This window comes from Natrix helvetica (genome assembly GCF_964273705.1).
Source record: "Natrix helvetica genome assembly, chromosome: Z".
NCBI lineage: Eukaryota > Metazoa > Chordata > Lepidosauria > Squamata > Natricidae > Natrix > Natrix helvetica.
This window is the reverse complement of record NC_138554.1, coordinates 106330913-106347591: the sequence shown is the minus strand read 5'-3', so window position 1 is coordinate 106347591 and position 16679 is coordinate 106330913. Positions and strand designations below refer to the sequence as shown.

Below are 16679 nucleotides of genomic sequence, written 5' to 3'. Positions count from 1 at the left end.
ATAGATCTGAGAAGGAAGATTTTCCATGGGACATTTTAGTAGTATTGTTATAGAGTTAAGAGAAGTCTTGCCATTGAAACATTTTTGAAAATGTTCTTCTTCTGGAAGGGTCTCAAGAATTAACACCTACTGTGTCTTTTATATGTACAGTGGAGAAGGTGTTTATGTCCAGCTGTGGCAATCATTTGAATATTTAAAATACCAAAAGGCTTTTAGTTTAAATGAGAAGAATGATAATGAATTTCTGGACCTTAAGACTATTGGTGGCATGCAGTGTTACTATTAGTGTTTCATTCCTAAAGGTGAAAGTTGCACCTACTTACTCCAATGCAGCAACACAACAAAGCAGTTAAGTCACTTATCCATTTTGAGTTAATATTTATTGTTTGCATCATCTCAGTTATGTACAAATATCCCATTTGAAAATGTAAGTACATTTACATTTTCACTTGTTCCACATTAACTGAATAAAGTTTGGTGACAATATACACACAGCTGTATATAAATGTGTTGTCCATTAAAAAAGAAAAAATCATAATTAAAAAATGAAAATGCTTACAAATTAACAAAAAGTAAACATTTCCCCAGTCATTCATGTTCATAATCTAAGGAAAAGAGAACAGAAAATTCAAGTAAATTGTGGCTGCAATCCTGTGCATACTTAGTTGAATATAAACCCTACTGAATGCAACAGGGTTAATTTCTTAGTAAACACTCGAATTGCATTGAACATTATGCAAAAGAATTTTCTTTTTACTTTGGGTAAGCAAAATTTACAAAACGTTAAAAGATATTTCTTTTCTTTCCAAAGCTTTCTTTTACAATGTTGTTTACATGATTTAAAATTAATCATTTTACAGCATTACATTTGGGGAAAAATACTCAAAACATATGTCACACAGTGGAGTTTTTAAAACTGAAAATGTTGGAAGAACTAGCAAATGTAATCATATTTTAAAACTACCATTTATAAACTGAAGTTACAAACAGAACAGAATTGAGAAAATGCACACTCAGTATTTCCAGGATGGATTAAAGATATAGAATAACTGAAAATGTTATTTTTTTACAAGTTAAAAATTTACTGCTGTGGCTGATTTAGGCACTGGATTTGTAGAAACAGATTTTAAAAACAACTTCATCTTATACAGATAAGATATTTGCAATCACAGATTCAATACTACTTTTTGTTTGCTAAATTTAACACAATCCAGGCTGTTTCTGACTTTTTCGTTGGCCCAATGACGATTTAAATAATTTACTTGCTTTACATTAAAAGAAAACTCTAAGCATTTTGCACATCTTACCTTTCTGGGCTGCACTCCTTACTTGAGACTAAATTCTACTGAACACATTTGACTTGTTTCCAAATGACCATGTTAATATTACCATGTTGAATATAATCAAGTTTGGTGGTTCTATTGGTATCTTTGAGAGATATAATGTGAGTAAACTGGTTGAATGGTGTATTTGTTTTGCTAACAGCTGTTGCTCAAGGATGCTTAGAGCGTTCCTCTTTCATGCTGATAACTGTAGATTCACCTCATATGGGAGCACCTTTTTAAATACCCTCAACAGTATTAAGGTAGACAATTTCTGAACCTGTATCAACATTGAAAACATTATGGCTAGATTGTGTGGCAGAATTCTCAGTGAACAGAATGTGAATCAAGATAAAGACTGAGCTAAACCACCATCCCATACCCAAGATATATATCGCAGAGGAAGGCTTTGCAGGGGTTATACAGTAGGTGCCTAATTTTTACAAATAGTGTTGGCCCCAGAGACCATAAGTAATGTCTATAGTCTTACCTCAAATACCAGTGATGTTTTTCCCAGATGCTGGACTGAAAAAAGGAATGTCAGAGTAGATTAGAGTGTGATGCAAAGCATATCCAAAACCCAAAACTTTCTGGAGACCAAAATATTCTGCTTCACCTTAGATACAGTATAATTCGTATACGTCTTAATGGAGAATGGAAAGCTTCCCACTATACAATAATTACACAAGTCTGGAGAATTTACTTCTATTGATGAATTAAGAATACTGTTTCATACTTTATCTTATAGTTGAGTAAAGGAGGGCTCATCAGACATGCAAATGTAAAACAGCCCTCCTTGAAGTGTGATAAAGGCATGTGGGAATCACCTTGGGACTTACAAGATTCTGCTAATGTAAACTTACAATGAAGCCTAATTAGTTCATTGGGTGTGCTCCATCTCTGGACAATCTTGCAAGAATGACATCAGGTTTGCAAGTCTGAGAGTACATTTCTCTGTCTCCTTGCCTTTGCAGCCCAAGAAACTAGTGAGGGTTCCTTCTGAGATGTTTGCCACATCCACATTCCTTCTTACAGGCTCAGATGCCTTATATCCAATTGTTGCCTAGTTGTGGGTCCCCCCCCCCAATCTTCAAGATCATTCCCATTACAGATGTTGAGGCTGTTGCAACCTATAAGGCTAAGAGCTGCTGCTTTGGAGACCTTCTCACATCGTGTTGTGTGCAGTGCACAACCAAAGTCTTTTACTTATGGCCACAACTGAACTGGAATATCAGTTGCTAAGCAATGCAGCCATTAAACAAGTTGACACCGGACTGGACCAGATTTTACAACTATTTCCACCATAGTTAAGCGAATCACCAAGGTAGTTAAGTGAATTTCACATGGTTATTAGGTGAACCATACAGTTGTTTAAGTGAATTTGGATTTCTTAATTTTTTGGAAGCTGGATAAGAATGCTGTCAATGTGGGAAGGCAGTCAAGTGACCACAAAACACCACAACTATGGTATAGGTGAGCTGGTTGACGAATGGCCAAATTGTGATCATATAACCACAGGAGTGGTGTGTCTGTCTTAAATGAATGAGTATAAGTCAAATATTACTTATAAAAGAATAGGGCTTTAATCACAAAACCACATCTATCATCCTGCAGATTTTGATATACTACCACAGATAACCCCAAGTGCTTCACAGTTCAGGGACCAGTTTCCCCTGTACTTTTTTTAAAAAGAAAAAATGTGCTTTTAAAAAGCCTGGCAAGGGTCTGAAGAGGGAGCTATAGGCAGCACATTGCCTGATTTAATTAATCACGATATAATGCTCCAGGCATAATGCACATATTAAGAAGATTTAGCTTATTGACAAAGACCTGAGATGTCAGAACTAATAATATCGTGTGTAACAGGAGTCTGATAAAGTTGATGAGCTATATTGCTTATTTATCTGTTCATAACTAGAGATATATACAGAGGATCTTAAACAGACATTGTTTGAAAGGCATTATTTTTTTTGGAAATGTTAAATGGTTTTGAATAGCAATAAAATTGGATTCATGTTTTAATACAAACCTCAGGATGGGAGCAGATAAAAGATATGGAGCAGCTATATTACCAGTATGATTACATTAAAAGTTGCATGTTGGAGGAAAAGCTTGTAGGTTGTTATGTACCATGATAGTTCAATTCAAAAGAATGCTGAAAATATCATTTCTATCTCTTAAAATAACTACAGAGGCATTTCAAGTGAGAAAGTTCCATCAACACATTACATTTTCCATCTTGGATTAGGTATCTGACAACGATGAATCAGAATATATTTTTAAAAATAATCTATATAAGCCATTGTCCTGAAAAAAAAGTTCCCACCAAAAAAAAAAAAAATCAAACCAACTCAAGATATCAGATTATCCCAAATAGGAAGAGCAGGACTATCAATCCTTCATCCATGAAATACTTTCCATTAGCAGGAGAAAAATAAGTAGTAAATTCATATTCCTTCCATTGAACATATTGGGACACTGTTTAGTTAAGTATTTTTCCCAAGATTAGTGCACAACCACTTTTTTCTTTTTTTTTCTTTTTTATAAAGTTAGCAATATAAAAATCTAGTCATTTACAACCTTCAAAGAAATAAGAAATCAACTTGAAAATCTACTAACTGTAGAAGTTGGTCAGAGTCTGAAAGTAGACACTTACATTACTGCCAGGATTTTGACTAAAAAACAGCTGCTTTTACAAGACTGGTATATAAACAGTAATTGTGTTAACTGGTTTATCCAGTAACATTTTGGAAACCGATCTCTATTTTTATTAGGAATCAAAAATTTACTGACAAATGTCTGTCTGATGTAGGATTTTCACCATCACCCTTACTGAAAAGAGACAGTTTCTATGGCAATACTCATTAATAAGTGCATATCATGTGGCACTAATATAGTGCAAAAAAAATTGCCTTATCTGTAGCAAAAAAGTTCCAGGCAACAGTTTGAGAGTTAGAGAAAGTAAAAAGTATTACACATAGATATTAAATGTCCAGACAACTTGTATAAAATTTTGAACCTGAAGAGTCTTAACTCCTTGATAAATGTGTGTGGTAGTAGTGCATTAGTACCTGGGACTGGTAACAAGACAAAAATTTTGCAAGTCTTTACCCCTTTGAAAAGCTAGTTCAGAAATCTGCCTCATGTCGTCCAAAAATGCCAAAACTTGTTCAATGTTTTGTTATTCTCAATTAAAGTTTACAAGATGCTAAACACTAAGTTGTTGTGTTTTAACCAGTATATCATTTGAGAGATTTTTTTTAATCTATGATGCAACTGAGTATATATATATATATATATATATATATATATGTTGGATATAAAGCATTATAGACAACCTGGTATGATCTTCCCATGCTTACTGAGTAAAGTTAGATTAATGCAGCAGACTGTTCTGGTATCAACACTCCCAAATCTCAATATAATATGCAAGTGGTTTTATAGTTTGTATGTTTCAAAGAGCGCTGCATAAAGATGCTCAGCTGATGTGCTTACAACTGAAAATGGCCACTGGAATTTGCTGTACCAATTGGTGGTCACGGACAAAGACTCCTTCTTAGAACATCCATAGCCATCCATCTTATCTTTTTTCCCCCTTTGTCTTGTGTAACATCTGTTTGGTAATGTCCACAATGTGCATGCTGTTTTTCAATACTACTGTTTCAAAAGTTTAAAGTATGGGAAGCAATTATTTTACATGTCCGCATCTCCATCATAAGCCAGGGTTAAAGGTTTCAGGCGGTTATTCTGTCTCCTCTGTGGTTTCTTTGGCTTTTTACTGCAATAAGCAAAAGTAAACAGTCACTAATCTAACAGATTAAGCTAACAGACAGATGGGTTTGCTATTCATTTCATTCAGGATGGCAACACAGGTTTATAAGCAGTCTCACTTTTAATAATTTGGTTTAAATTGGTTTGGGTCAGATATGTAAGCTTTTATCTACAAGATTCTGAAGAAAAGAAAAAGAAAAAGAACTGTAATTACAAAAGTATTGACGTGTCACAGCCAAATAAATAATTAGGTTACCACCCAGTAGCTCTGGACAATTACTTGACCAAACTATTTAGCAAACTCACTTCTACACATATTCCCACCCAAGGAGAAAATTTCAGACAGGATAGTAGGAATATAAATCAGATTGGGAAGTCAAAAGATAGCAGCCCATTTCCATTGTACTGATAACAAAATGGTTGGAAAAAGTTACCAGGAGGAAAAAGTATAAAAAATGATAACACTCACCAGGCTAGATAGACCATAGATATTACAAAGATGAGCAAAACAAATGCACCAGCAGCTACACCATAAACCCAGGTCTTCAGCTTCCCATCTAAAATAAATGTATGTTAGTCATTAGTAATCAGTTAGTGCCGATCGGATATTTTTAGAAAGTACAGTTAGTTTTATCAACAAATGATGCATTTTTGATGTTACACAAGTTTGCTTGGCTAGTAAGTGAGATTATATCTTTTCTTGACGCATCTCAATAGAAAAGATGGTGAAGAATGAAGAACAAAATCTGTATTCAAGCACCAATTTGAGGAATGTGTTTGTCTTGTATCAGATGTAGTATCCATTAATGTGCCTAGAATTCATGTTTTTGGAAACTTGTAAGATCTTTTAATGGTTTGATTCTTTTGTATATTATTGATCAAATTAATATAACTTCAGACAAAGAAGGGAATAGTTATGTTTTTGATTTTTCCCCAAGAATACCAATAAAAATGTTAAATGTGGTTGTTTTTCTCTTGATCATTAAAACTGTTTGATGACTATGAATTAGTAGATGCTTTATATAATGTTATTTAATTCTTCTCCCTCCTCCTTTCTTGGTCACAAAACCTTTATTCAGAGCTAAGAGAAGCACCTGAAGGCAGGACAAGAAACAATGAAGGAAAACTAATCAAGGAGAGAAGCAACCTACCACAAAGGAGAAATTTCCTGAAAGTTAAAACGATCAGTGGAATGACTTGCCTCTAGAAGTTGAGGGTGCTCCAATACTAGAGGTCTTTAAAAAGAGGTTGGATAACAATTTGCCTGAAGTAGTTTTGCGTTTCTTACTTGAGCAGGGAGTTGACTAGAAGACTTCCAAGGCCTCTTCCAACTCTGTTCTTGTGTTCTGTTCAAGCTAAACTTATTCCTATGTAATTCCTATAGATAGGGTTGCATTCTAGGCCTGTGATGGCAAACATATAGACACGTGCCAGAAGTGGCACACAGAGCCATCTCTCCGGGCACGCCAACCATCGCCCATTGCTCTTCTGGGTTCCAGCATGCATGTGCGTGCCAGTCAGCTGGGCTTTGCACGTGCATGCATGCCAGAAACCAGAAGACCAGGTGACTGGCATGCATGTGCACGCCGGAAGCTCAGCTCCCAGCGTGCTGTTCTTCTGGTTTCCAGAGTTCCTTTGTACTCATGCACATGCGCCCGCTCCCATTTCGGCACTTGGTGCCAAAAACATTCGCCAAGTATATGCTAGAGCAACTACTTGTGCAAGAGATAATTTTGTGATGATTAAACCTTGTCTAAGATAATGCCATGGATATTTATTTTATAAATAAATATTTATAAATATTTATAAATAAATATTTTATATTTTTATTTATTTATTAAATATCCATGGCATTTAAAAAAAAATCATTTTTGACATGCTGAGTGGAAGTATCAATAAACCAAAAAGCTTCTATAGTATAACAAGAGTACAGAAGAGACTGAAAATAATTGGAACTCCTTTGTATAGTATTAATGACTAATTAATTTAATTTAATTAATTAGATTTCTAGACCGCCCCCTCTCCCCGAAGGGACTCGGGGCGGTGTACAGGTGTAAATTTAAAAAATCATACAAACAATAGTATACATAGCTAAAATTAGATTAAATAGCCCCTGTACGAATTTATAAAAATTAAAAACTTCGACCATAAAACCAATCATAAAAATTTAAAAATAAAACTGAGGTGGGAAAGCTGGAATTAGGCCAGGCCGGCTAGCTGAAACAGGTGGGTTTTAAGTTTCTGACGGAAGGAGCGGAGGTCCGTAGTCATTCTAATGTCAGGGGGAAGGTCATTCCAGAGGGTCGGGCCCATCACAGAGAAGGCCCTCCTCCTAGGCGTTGCCCGCTGGCACAGCCTAGTGGACGACACCCGGAGGAGTCCCTCTCTGTGTGAGCGAATCGGCCGAAGGGATGTATGGGACAGGATACGATCCCGCAAATAACTAGGTCCTGTGCCATGGAGCGCCTTGAAGATGATGGTCAACACCTTGAAACGCACCCGAAAAGCCACCTCATGACTAGAATGGCATGAGGTAGTATGACCAAGAATCACTGATCTCTCTACCTTCTAAAAGTATCATATGATACTATAAATGTCTACAATTTTTTTTACTCCATTCAATTTATATAACCTAATATCACTAACTATCCATGTGAAATTTCACCTGGGGCAAAAGGTTGGAGGAACCAAGTTCTTCCTCGTCCTGGTGTGGTGATAGGTGTCTGTGTGGGGTTTACAGCACGACTAGTTTTCACATCTTCTTTATGATCCACTGTGGGGATAACTACCACCGGAATACGAGTGCACTGCTCAAGTGTGCCATTAGAAGACATAACTTCTGTATATCCTTCTTCACAAGCACACATTCTGGTCTGCAGAGGAACAAATGTTTTACACACTGTAGCAAAAATCATATCACTTCAAAAGCCACAGAAAATAGCACAACGTAGACGAGCAATCCATGACCCCAGAGAAGCACATGATCGTGAACTTTTTTGGTTAATGTTTCTGGGGTCTCTTCTCCATAAAACAACAATAAATGCTGGACAAAAAGTCAGTGTAGTTCCCAGCCATTTTGAATCAAGAAACAAGAACTGCAATGTAAGCCGTGCATTACAGTCTAATTGTTTATGTGCATGCAATTAAAAGAGATACAATATTGAATATCCTTCACCCAGTTCTTTAATATAATGGTATTTGTTTTACCCATTGCAGCCTATAAATGTTGTGCATCGTTTTGATCATATCTTTGTGTATAGGATTTTTATACCGGGGAAGTCAAAAATGCAGAACTTTATGTTTTATTATAGTGTATGTCAAAGCCTGATTCTCATACAAATAGTAAGCACCTTGGAAATGCCCCAGTCAAGAATGAAGAAGACCTGCTGCTATGAAGGAGCAGCAAGGGCTGACTATCTCAGCTGAGCTTGGGGCAGTCAGAGCTGGTCCAAGGTACAGTAGATTGAAGGGTTGTTCATTGCCCCCCCCCCCTCCACACCTATTGCTCTCAATTTCTATAATCCCCAAGATCCACTGATTGAAAATGACAAGTTGGCTAGACAAGATGGTACCCCTTTCCATGCCAGATTTAGGGAATGTAATATCAAGATTGGTAAAACTGTCTACTAGGGCAGATATACAAGGGTGCAGGTCAAGCCCAAGAGCTTGTATACTGTAATTCAGTTTCCAATAATTCAGCTTTGCTCTCTGCTTACAGCCTTTACTAACTAAAGTGGATTTTTCATTTTGACTAATAGCTCAACTTGAGCTTTAGAGTGTCAGAGAGGCTTAAAACAATGTATGTAACCATCTTTCTTCAAGAATGGTGTGGCCAATTTAACTCTCTTTTATTTGCCTGCCCTTCTTCTTGTCAAAGAAGACTAAAGAGACGTTTCCTCAGTGGTAATGCTCGGAACTCTCACTAAACAATATGAAGCATAAGAATGGAACTCTGCAAAAGATGCAAAATAATGGCCAAGAGGGTAAAAATATCTTTCACCAGTCTTTAAGGTGGTGCTTGCAACAGGGTTTCCAGTTAAAGCATTGTGGGGTTTCCTACTGTTCTAATATGATGCACGACCAATGACCCTGTGGCCCTATGTAAAAAACCTGACCTGTAGTAGCACATACCTCACTACAGTAAGAATGGGACTGGCTGCATGCTGGCTTACATGACCTGTCCACATCTGGTTGGTGCATCATTAAGCAACCTCCTGCAGAACAAAACAAATGGCATTTTGGCACAATCATAATTTACTAACCGGGAAATACCTGCTTTATCTAGGAAAAAAAAACCACCAATCCATAATGGAAGAGAAGATGTTCTCAGTTCTTGTGCATGCTATTGGGAAAAAGTATAGCAAAACTACTGAATTTGTTTCACTTAACATCTCTTTGGGAATATTAATACGCTAGATATCATCTTCCTATTTCTAACTCAAATAAGTAACCGTCTTGGGGTGTGAAAATGTGGTGGGAATTAATGGTTTTCTACTTTGTATTCCTCATGGGAGGAGCCCTAATTATTCACAAATGTGAACATCATACTGAGTAAAGGCGATAACATGATACAAGGCACTGCTCTCCTTTAAATTTCACCTCTCAACACACTGAGCAAATGAACAGGCGTCACCAAAAGAATGAAGTAAGTGATATTTAAGACTATGTTCACCTCCTTTGCAATTTTATGCTGTTAAATTAATGGCCCAGCTCCCATACCTGTACTCCCCAAAAAAGTTCTTAGATGATGGAAATGAAATTCTTCGTCCCTCCTGGGCACACCTGTATATCACTAGCACCCCAAAAGATATATAACTGTGAAAGGAAAATGCTGTATTTCTAATTGTAATGAGGAAAATAAGTTATCAGTTCCCAAGGCACGAGCTTTCTTTGGGTTTTGGTCTTGATTCTCAGTGGATGGAGGTTATTAATTCAGCATGGTTACTTGTATTCATTAAATCTTACATAGGTTTTCACCATTATTCTGAGCTAAAATTCATGTTGCCAGCCTTTGGAGATGCCTAGTTCTCTACTTTTGTCTCTGTAATAACAAAGCCAAGTTATGTACCTTATATTCACTCTGGCAATCTATTGGGCTTCAGTGAGTAAAGAGAGATAATACAAATCGAATAAATAAATGTTGACTGAAGCACCAATTACTGTAAAATAACCACGCCCATCCCGCACAATGGTGAAAAACAATGTAGAAATCTGAACAGCGGTAGATGCAGTTAGGTGCAATTAGGCAACTGTATGTTAACCAAAGGAGTGACACTGATTGCCAAATCAATGTTGCTAGCTGACATGATAAAATGTGTGTACGTTCGGGCATCAGTTGCACATGCCTGCAATTGCCTTTCTTAAAATATGTCAGCCATCTGAGGAACTACAGGAAGAAACTGCTTCCTCACCCATTTCATTGTGAATTAAGGTATCTGCAAAAGTAAAATGTAGATATCAAAAGGCCACACGAAACAATCATACTGTGATGGAAGTCCAAAAAAACGAAAACAACTGTGTTCTAAGCAATTACAAATGTAAATATAATCTTACCATGTATCTTTTAATCAACATTTTGAAATTGTTCAGAGCAATCAAATGAACATGTATAACCATCTCATAGCCAGCCAAATTATGCATGCAGTGAAAACATTTGGCTACTTCTAGAAGACAATTTAGCTGTTTAATACATTAATTATAAAGCAATGTACATAAATTGTTGGAAAATATTCTAGCAAGAACGACATAATTTGAGGAATGCAACCCAGTTTCTGCTTAACTAATGTTTATTTATTCATTTCTCAAATTTATAAGGCTCCCCAGCTATAGTGTGCCATGATAAAAAATAGATTTAAAAAACCAATATATTATAACAATAACAAAAGTGATGTCTAGAAATCGCAACAAAACTTATGCCCAAACTCCTGGATAAATGCCATATTTTTAAGAACAATTTAAACAAGGGCAGGAAAGGAATCTTGGAAGGAATTGTTGTTCTAGAGAGTTTCTCTTTGATAGAAAAAACCAACTTCCTGAGTCTCATCCTATAAACACTCTTTGATTTATCTTGAGCATGTCAACTTTGTGTGTCTCAGATAATCAGGGCCAATGCTATTAAGAGTTTTATAGATGTTAATCAACACCTTGAGGTGCACACAGAACTTAATGGCAAGAAATGCAACTCATAAATTGGAGGTGTTAATTGAGTGTGCTGTGGTTATGTCCTACCACATATATTCTGGATACGTTGAAGCTTCTAAGTGATCTTTAAGAACAATCTTATGAAAATGTATTGCGTAAGCTCATCACAGAAAACCATCCAGACAGAAACCCATATTTTTATTTTTAATGTTACCTTTTTTTATATATTTGTGTTGTATTTGTGCTGATAAATAAGGGTATGGCTAGCTGATGAGAGCTAAATAGCTCGAAATGGATCCATACTAGTCTCCCTTTATTTATTTATCAGCACAAATACAAAACATATATATATTAGCTGATAAAAGAGGAGAACCGGTGGTGTAGTGGCTAGCAAGTCTGCCTAATATGTAACACATCCCAGGTTCAAATCCCAGTAAGGGTATGGCTAGCTGATGGGAGCTAAATAGCTTGAAATGGATCCATACTAGTCTCCCTTTATTTATTTATCAGCACAAAATACAACACACACATGTATGTATGTATGTATGTATGTATGTATGTATGTATGTATGTGCTGGTTTTGTTGTATTCGGGTCTTTTCCCGTGTAAGATTGAGATTGTCTTTGCAACGTTTCGGCAAGATCTCACCTGCCATCTTCGGGCTTGTTATATATAACACACGCACACACACACACACACACACACACACATGTACAAAACATATTCTCTATAGATGGGATGACCAAGGCTTGAGTGACTGTCTGGATAGCCTCCTGGTCTAGGATCTGATGTAATAGGAATTGGACATTAATATTCAGGCCTGATATCCAATTTGAGGATTTTCCTAAACTACCAGCCACCTTCTGCTCAAGGAGTAGTTGGCAATTTGGCTATGAAAACCCTCGGCCAGGAATCATCTTGTCTGCCAGTTGTATACAAGATTGGGCTCATGATTTCTATCCTATCTTCCTGGCTCTGTAAAGAAGGTTCTGAGGATTATTAGATTCTCTCTCTCTAAAAAAAAGTATGGTGACAGAGGCTTCAATAGGAAGGAAATAAAAACCTCCCCATGGTCAAATAAGCACTTCACTTAATGCCAAATGGCCAGAGAATAGAATAGGCAGACTATAAATTTCAATGGAGATATTCCACTCAAAATCTAGCACAGTTGCATCTTGCTTTTTCAGTGGTTTCATTGGTATGTAGGTACTTATTTCTTGAAACAGTAAGATGTAAAACTGCGTATGTTGATTAAGAGTTTATTTTATTTACACTTGGGTAAAGGTCAAAATGTCAACATGATGGCCATGAGACTTCAGTCAAAACCCCAATGTTTTTAACATGACTCACTGTTAAGGAATAAGTGAATAAAATAGATGGGAAGCTGTTGAATGAATGATACTGTTATGTATCAAATTGTATTGTAGCTAAAGCAAAAGCTATTTGACTATGACTGACTTTCCTATTAACTAGATATTCTCAGTGCTATAGAAATGATAGCTAATTATTATAGGCTTTTATAAGTAGTCATTAACATTTATCAAGAGACCTTAAGAGCTCTGACACACTTCTATTCCTATCAAGAATTTAAAGGCTTTCCATAGAAAAGTTCTTTAATGGCTTCTAAATAACTTCCTACTGCCTCATGGCAGCTATCCATAGATTAAAGGACTATAAGAATTGAGTAATCTCTTAATTAATCATAGACATTTATACTGCTAATTTTTGGAAATTTATACTGGCACTGAAATCCATGATGAGTTTCAGGCTATTATGAAAATTGTTTTTGATTAACATTCAAGGCTAAACTTCACATACAGAAATGTCAATTGCTCGCTGATTTTTTATGCAGACTTTGTATGGTTTCTCTACATAGCAAGTTCTGAAATGTTCATGTTGAAGTTTTTATATTCAAAATTTTAATGAGTCAGATCTAAATAGATGTAATTATTATAAGAGATTCTGCATATGTCTACTCAAAATCAAATCCATCCAGGTTCAAGTAAGCTGTTCTTGGAAAATAAGGTACAACATTGGAGCTCATTCATTTAGCCTTCTATCAGCAATTCTAATTCAACTTCGTTGCTTTATCTAAATTAGGAATAAGAATTATATGCCCATTCCGTATGTTGATAGACTCTAACTTCTGCTGGATTATAGCTGTGTTGAGAGGGTGTGATATGAGTTCTCTTTCAATAACGTATGAATAGCCATATTCTTTCTATCCCTAATACAAAAACCCTAGAAAATTCCTACAGAAGGTCCTCTTCTATAATTTCTAAAAATAATTTAGTTTATTCAATAATGTAAAAAAGAGAGTAAAGTTAATATTACCTGTAACATTTAAACCATCTGATCTCTGGCACCATACAGTTCGAGATGATCCCTTCCATGCACTGGCCATCCAATTGTATTCATAACAAAGGCCATCTGAATTGAAAAGATGGAAAGATTATATTCTAGCTTTTGGCTTGGAAAGTTATGCCTGGCGGTTGCCTTCCATTTTGCTTTTCATTTTAGTTTTACTTTTAGTTTTATTAATAAGATCACCCCATGAGCAGGAATTAGAATGGCACATCAAATCTACAGAAATCAATCACCACCTATTTATTTTAGAATATTTAGTTTTCAAGGGAAACATTTTGTAGAGATTTTAAAAATGAATACCCATAACAAATGGCCGCACAGCGAATAAGGGCAGCATGTGATCAATTGCCATTTAAAATGTTTAAAATTTTAAGAAAAATAAAACTTGTTCAATATAGAAATCAAAGTGAACAGCAAGAAACATTCCCTTAAGTTGGCATCCTGTAACACTAATACCACCATTAAAGGGCTTTTTCCTATCCTGGCATTTGATGATTTTCTAAAACTGAGAGGATTATCTTCATATGGTCCAAAGCAGAGATGGTATTCTGCCACTTTGTCCCAGTTCAGGCGAACTGGTAGTGGAGATGGTGGGAGGCTCTGCCCACCCATTCAGATGTCATCACGGATCTCTGCACATTCGCAGAAACTTCTGTGCATGTGCAGAAGCGCCGCACAAGGTCCTGGTTCTGTACTGGTAAGCCAAGATGATAAGTGTTTCATGCCTGCTCCAAAGCAAAGGTTAGACTCACCTGGAAGGGACAATGCAACAGGTATCTGACTCAAAGCTCCTGCCAGTTGAAAAAAGCACCAGCACTTTGAATTGGACCAAAATATGGGTTAAAAAAGCTTAATAAAGCTGTTTAACCTCAGCAACTTCCTTCCCAATGCTCAGTCGAAGCAATATTCCCCATCAGATTTTGTTTTGAATTATCTTCAGAGGCAGCTCTTATTTGAGTCAAGCCTAGAAGTTATCAGCACATGAATTATCTTACTAAGTTCACTCTGCCATAAATGGCAGCAATGCTGCATTTGAGTCCCAACCCTGTTATTGAGATATTTGCTCGGAACTGGGGACCTTCCACATAGAGCAATGCATGTTTCAGTGTTCAACTCTGGACCCTCCCTCTGCATAAACAGCACAAAGAGAAAAAGCATGCATTTGTTTTCTGTATCTGTAACAGGAGAGAGAGATTCCCCATGCTATTTTTTTTTTAGTGTTTATTAACAGAATGGCACATACTTTGCTATGGATTCTGGCACTTACCATTGCATTGTCTTGTCTCCAAAGCTTGGTTTGGACAAAGGTGCTGGTTTTCCACATCTTGAACAATCACTGCTCGTGATCGAACCTGTATTCCTCCAAAACCAAGATCTTCCCCATTGATGCAGGTCAGCTGGCAAATGCTCCAGTGTGACCACTCCTTTAAGTAACAGTCACCTACAGAGCAAAGGGAGGGGGCATATAAATGACCTAGCATGTTGGCAAAGAAAAAGGGTTTGTAATGATCTCTTACAGTTAGTTAGCATTCTGCCCAAATTTGTTTTTTTTAAAGTAAACTTCATTCCCAAACCTCTGTATAAGCATGAATGTATATAACTGTTATATCATATATTTTAGTTTGCATGATTTAACAGATTACAAAAGTATATTTTTGCACAGTATTATTTACAATGAGCAGCACATAAATTTAATAAATAATAAAATAATAATCTAAATAAGAGGTACCGTATATACTTGAGTATAAGCCGAATTTTTCAGCCCACTTTTTGGGCTGAAAAATCCATTTCGGCTTATACTCCAGTGAACAAAAAATCCGCACGACCACCGGCTGCCCCACTCCTCGGCTCCCCCGAACCATCTCACTAAAGCTTCGCAAAACGAACCGGAAACCGACAGATGCACATGACCCCGCTAGAGTGAAACGCCGCCCACGCTTTCCCTTCCTAGCGTTTCCCCCCCTCCCATAGCTCTCGCAATCCGTGACGGAACTGATCGCCGAAACCAGGTTTTGCAAGCGGAGGAGGAGGAGGAGTGCCTCGGGAGCGGGTGTCCTGGTCAGCGGGGGAGGATCCGAGGGTGCTGGTAGGGGGTTTACAGCAAAGAAGCGGGATGGAGTGTCAGGGGAGATAGATAGATGTATGTAAAAAAAGTACTGGTTTTCTATTCGTGTTTATGTGTATACAGTCCCATCGCACTCCTCTTTTCCACATGCCTCAATTAAAGCAATTTTATTGTTATCTAGCTGCTGCATTTCCCAGCCTCGGCTTATACTCGAGTCAATAACTTTTTCCAGTTTTGGGGGGTAAAATTAGGGGTCTCGGCTTATACTCGAGTTGGCTTATACTCAAGTATATACGGTAATCCTCACCAATTGCCTCATTTAGTGATGGTTCAAAGTTAAAATAGTGTAGCAGGAAAAAAGAATTTTGTAACCAAGATATTGGTTGAACATACAACAATCTCAGCCTTCTGCGCTTATATATTTATCATTTGTGTGCTTTGCAACTGGCTTGCAATAAATAAAAACAAAAAAGCTGAAGTAAAGTTTTAGGTTTTGGTCATGTGATAATTAATGACTAAAGAGGAAGTGAGATCGTAAGCCTATCATGATTATGTGAGTTTCTGTTTAGAAACTGTGGTGCTAAGTCGGTTCTAATTATGATTATTAGATTGATATCACATTCTTTTCCCCAAGAGCTCAAGCCAGAGTATGTAAACTTAGCTCACTCTAAGTTTTCCAAAATCCTGAAGCTGAACCGACAGAAATATTTGCCTGAAAGTCATGCAGTGACCTTCCATATAAGGAGGATGAACTGAGCCTGGGTGTCCCAAGTTTTAATCTAACTAACTTTTTAGCCATTGGAGCTAAATAGATTTGGCAGCAGAATATTGGTAAGCAATAGGACTATGTGCCTAAGTTCAAGGGGCAAAATATTATGGAGCACACGTGGGCATGTATCTGAAGAATAACTGCTAGCGATAAATATTTGTCCTTCAGGTGGAAGCAAAGGGTCCTTGGTAGTCTCTGAGCTGGATTCGTTTTTTTTGTAGATGTTTCATTACATTACTAGGTA

At 36.8% G+C, this 16679-nt stretch overlaps 1 protein-coding gene across 7 annotated transcripts in view; it reads right to left on the bottom strand.

Moving 5' to 3' along the window:
- Positions 1-367: 367 nt before the first annotated feature.
- Positions 368-16679, bottom strand: part of THSD7A (thrombospondin type 1 domain containing 7A) — a 342001-nt gene continuing 325689 nt past the window's right edge. For all 7 annotated transcript variants that reach the window (XM_081970895.1, XM_081970893.1, XM_081970890.1 and 4 more), the window contains 6 exons: positions 14869-15042; positions 13569-13664; positions 9225-9307; positions 7759-7966; positions 5563-5650; positions 368-5100 (listed from right to left, as the gene is read on the bottom strand). In XM_081970895.1, the coding sequence (XP_081827021.1) occupies positions 5016-5100; positions 5563-5650; positions 7759-7966; positions 9225-9307; positions 13569-13664; positions 14869-15042 (734 nt within the window). In that variant the 3' untranslated portion in view covers positions 368-5015. The remainder of the gene's footprint in view (positions 5101-5562; positions 5651-7758; positions 7967-9224; positions 9308-13568; positions 13665-14868; positions 15043-16679) is intronic.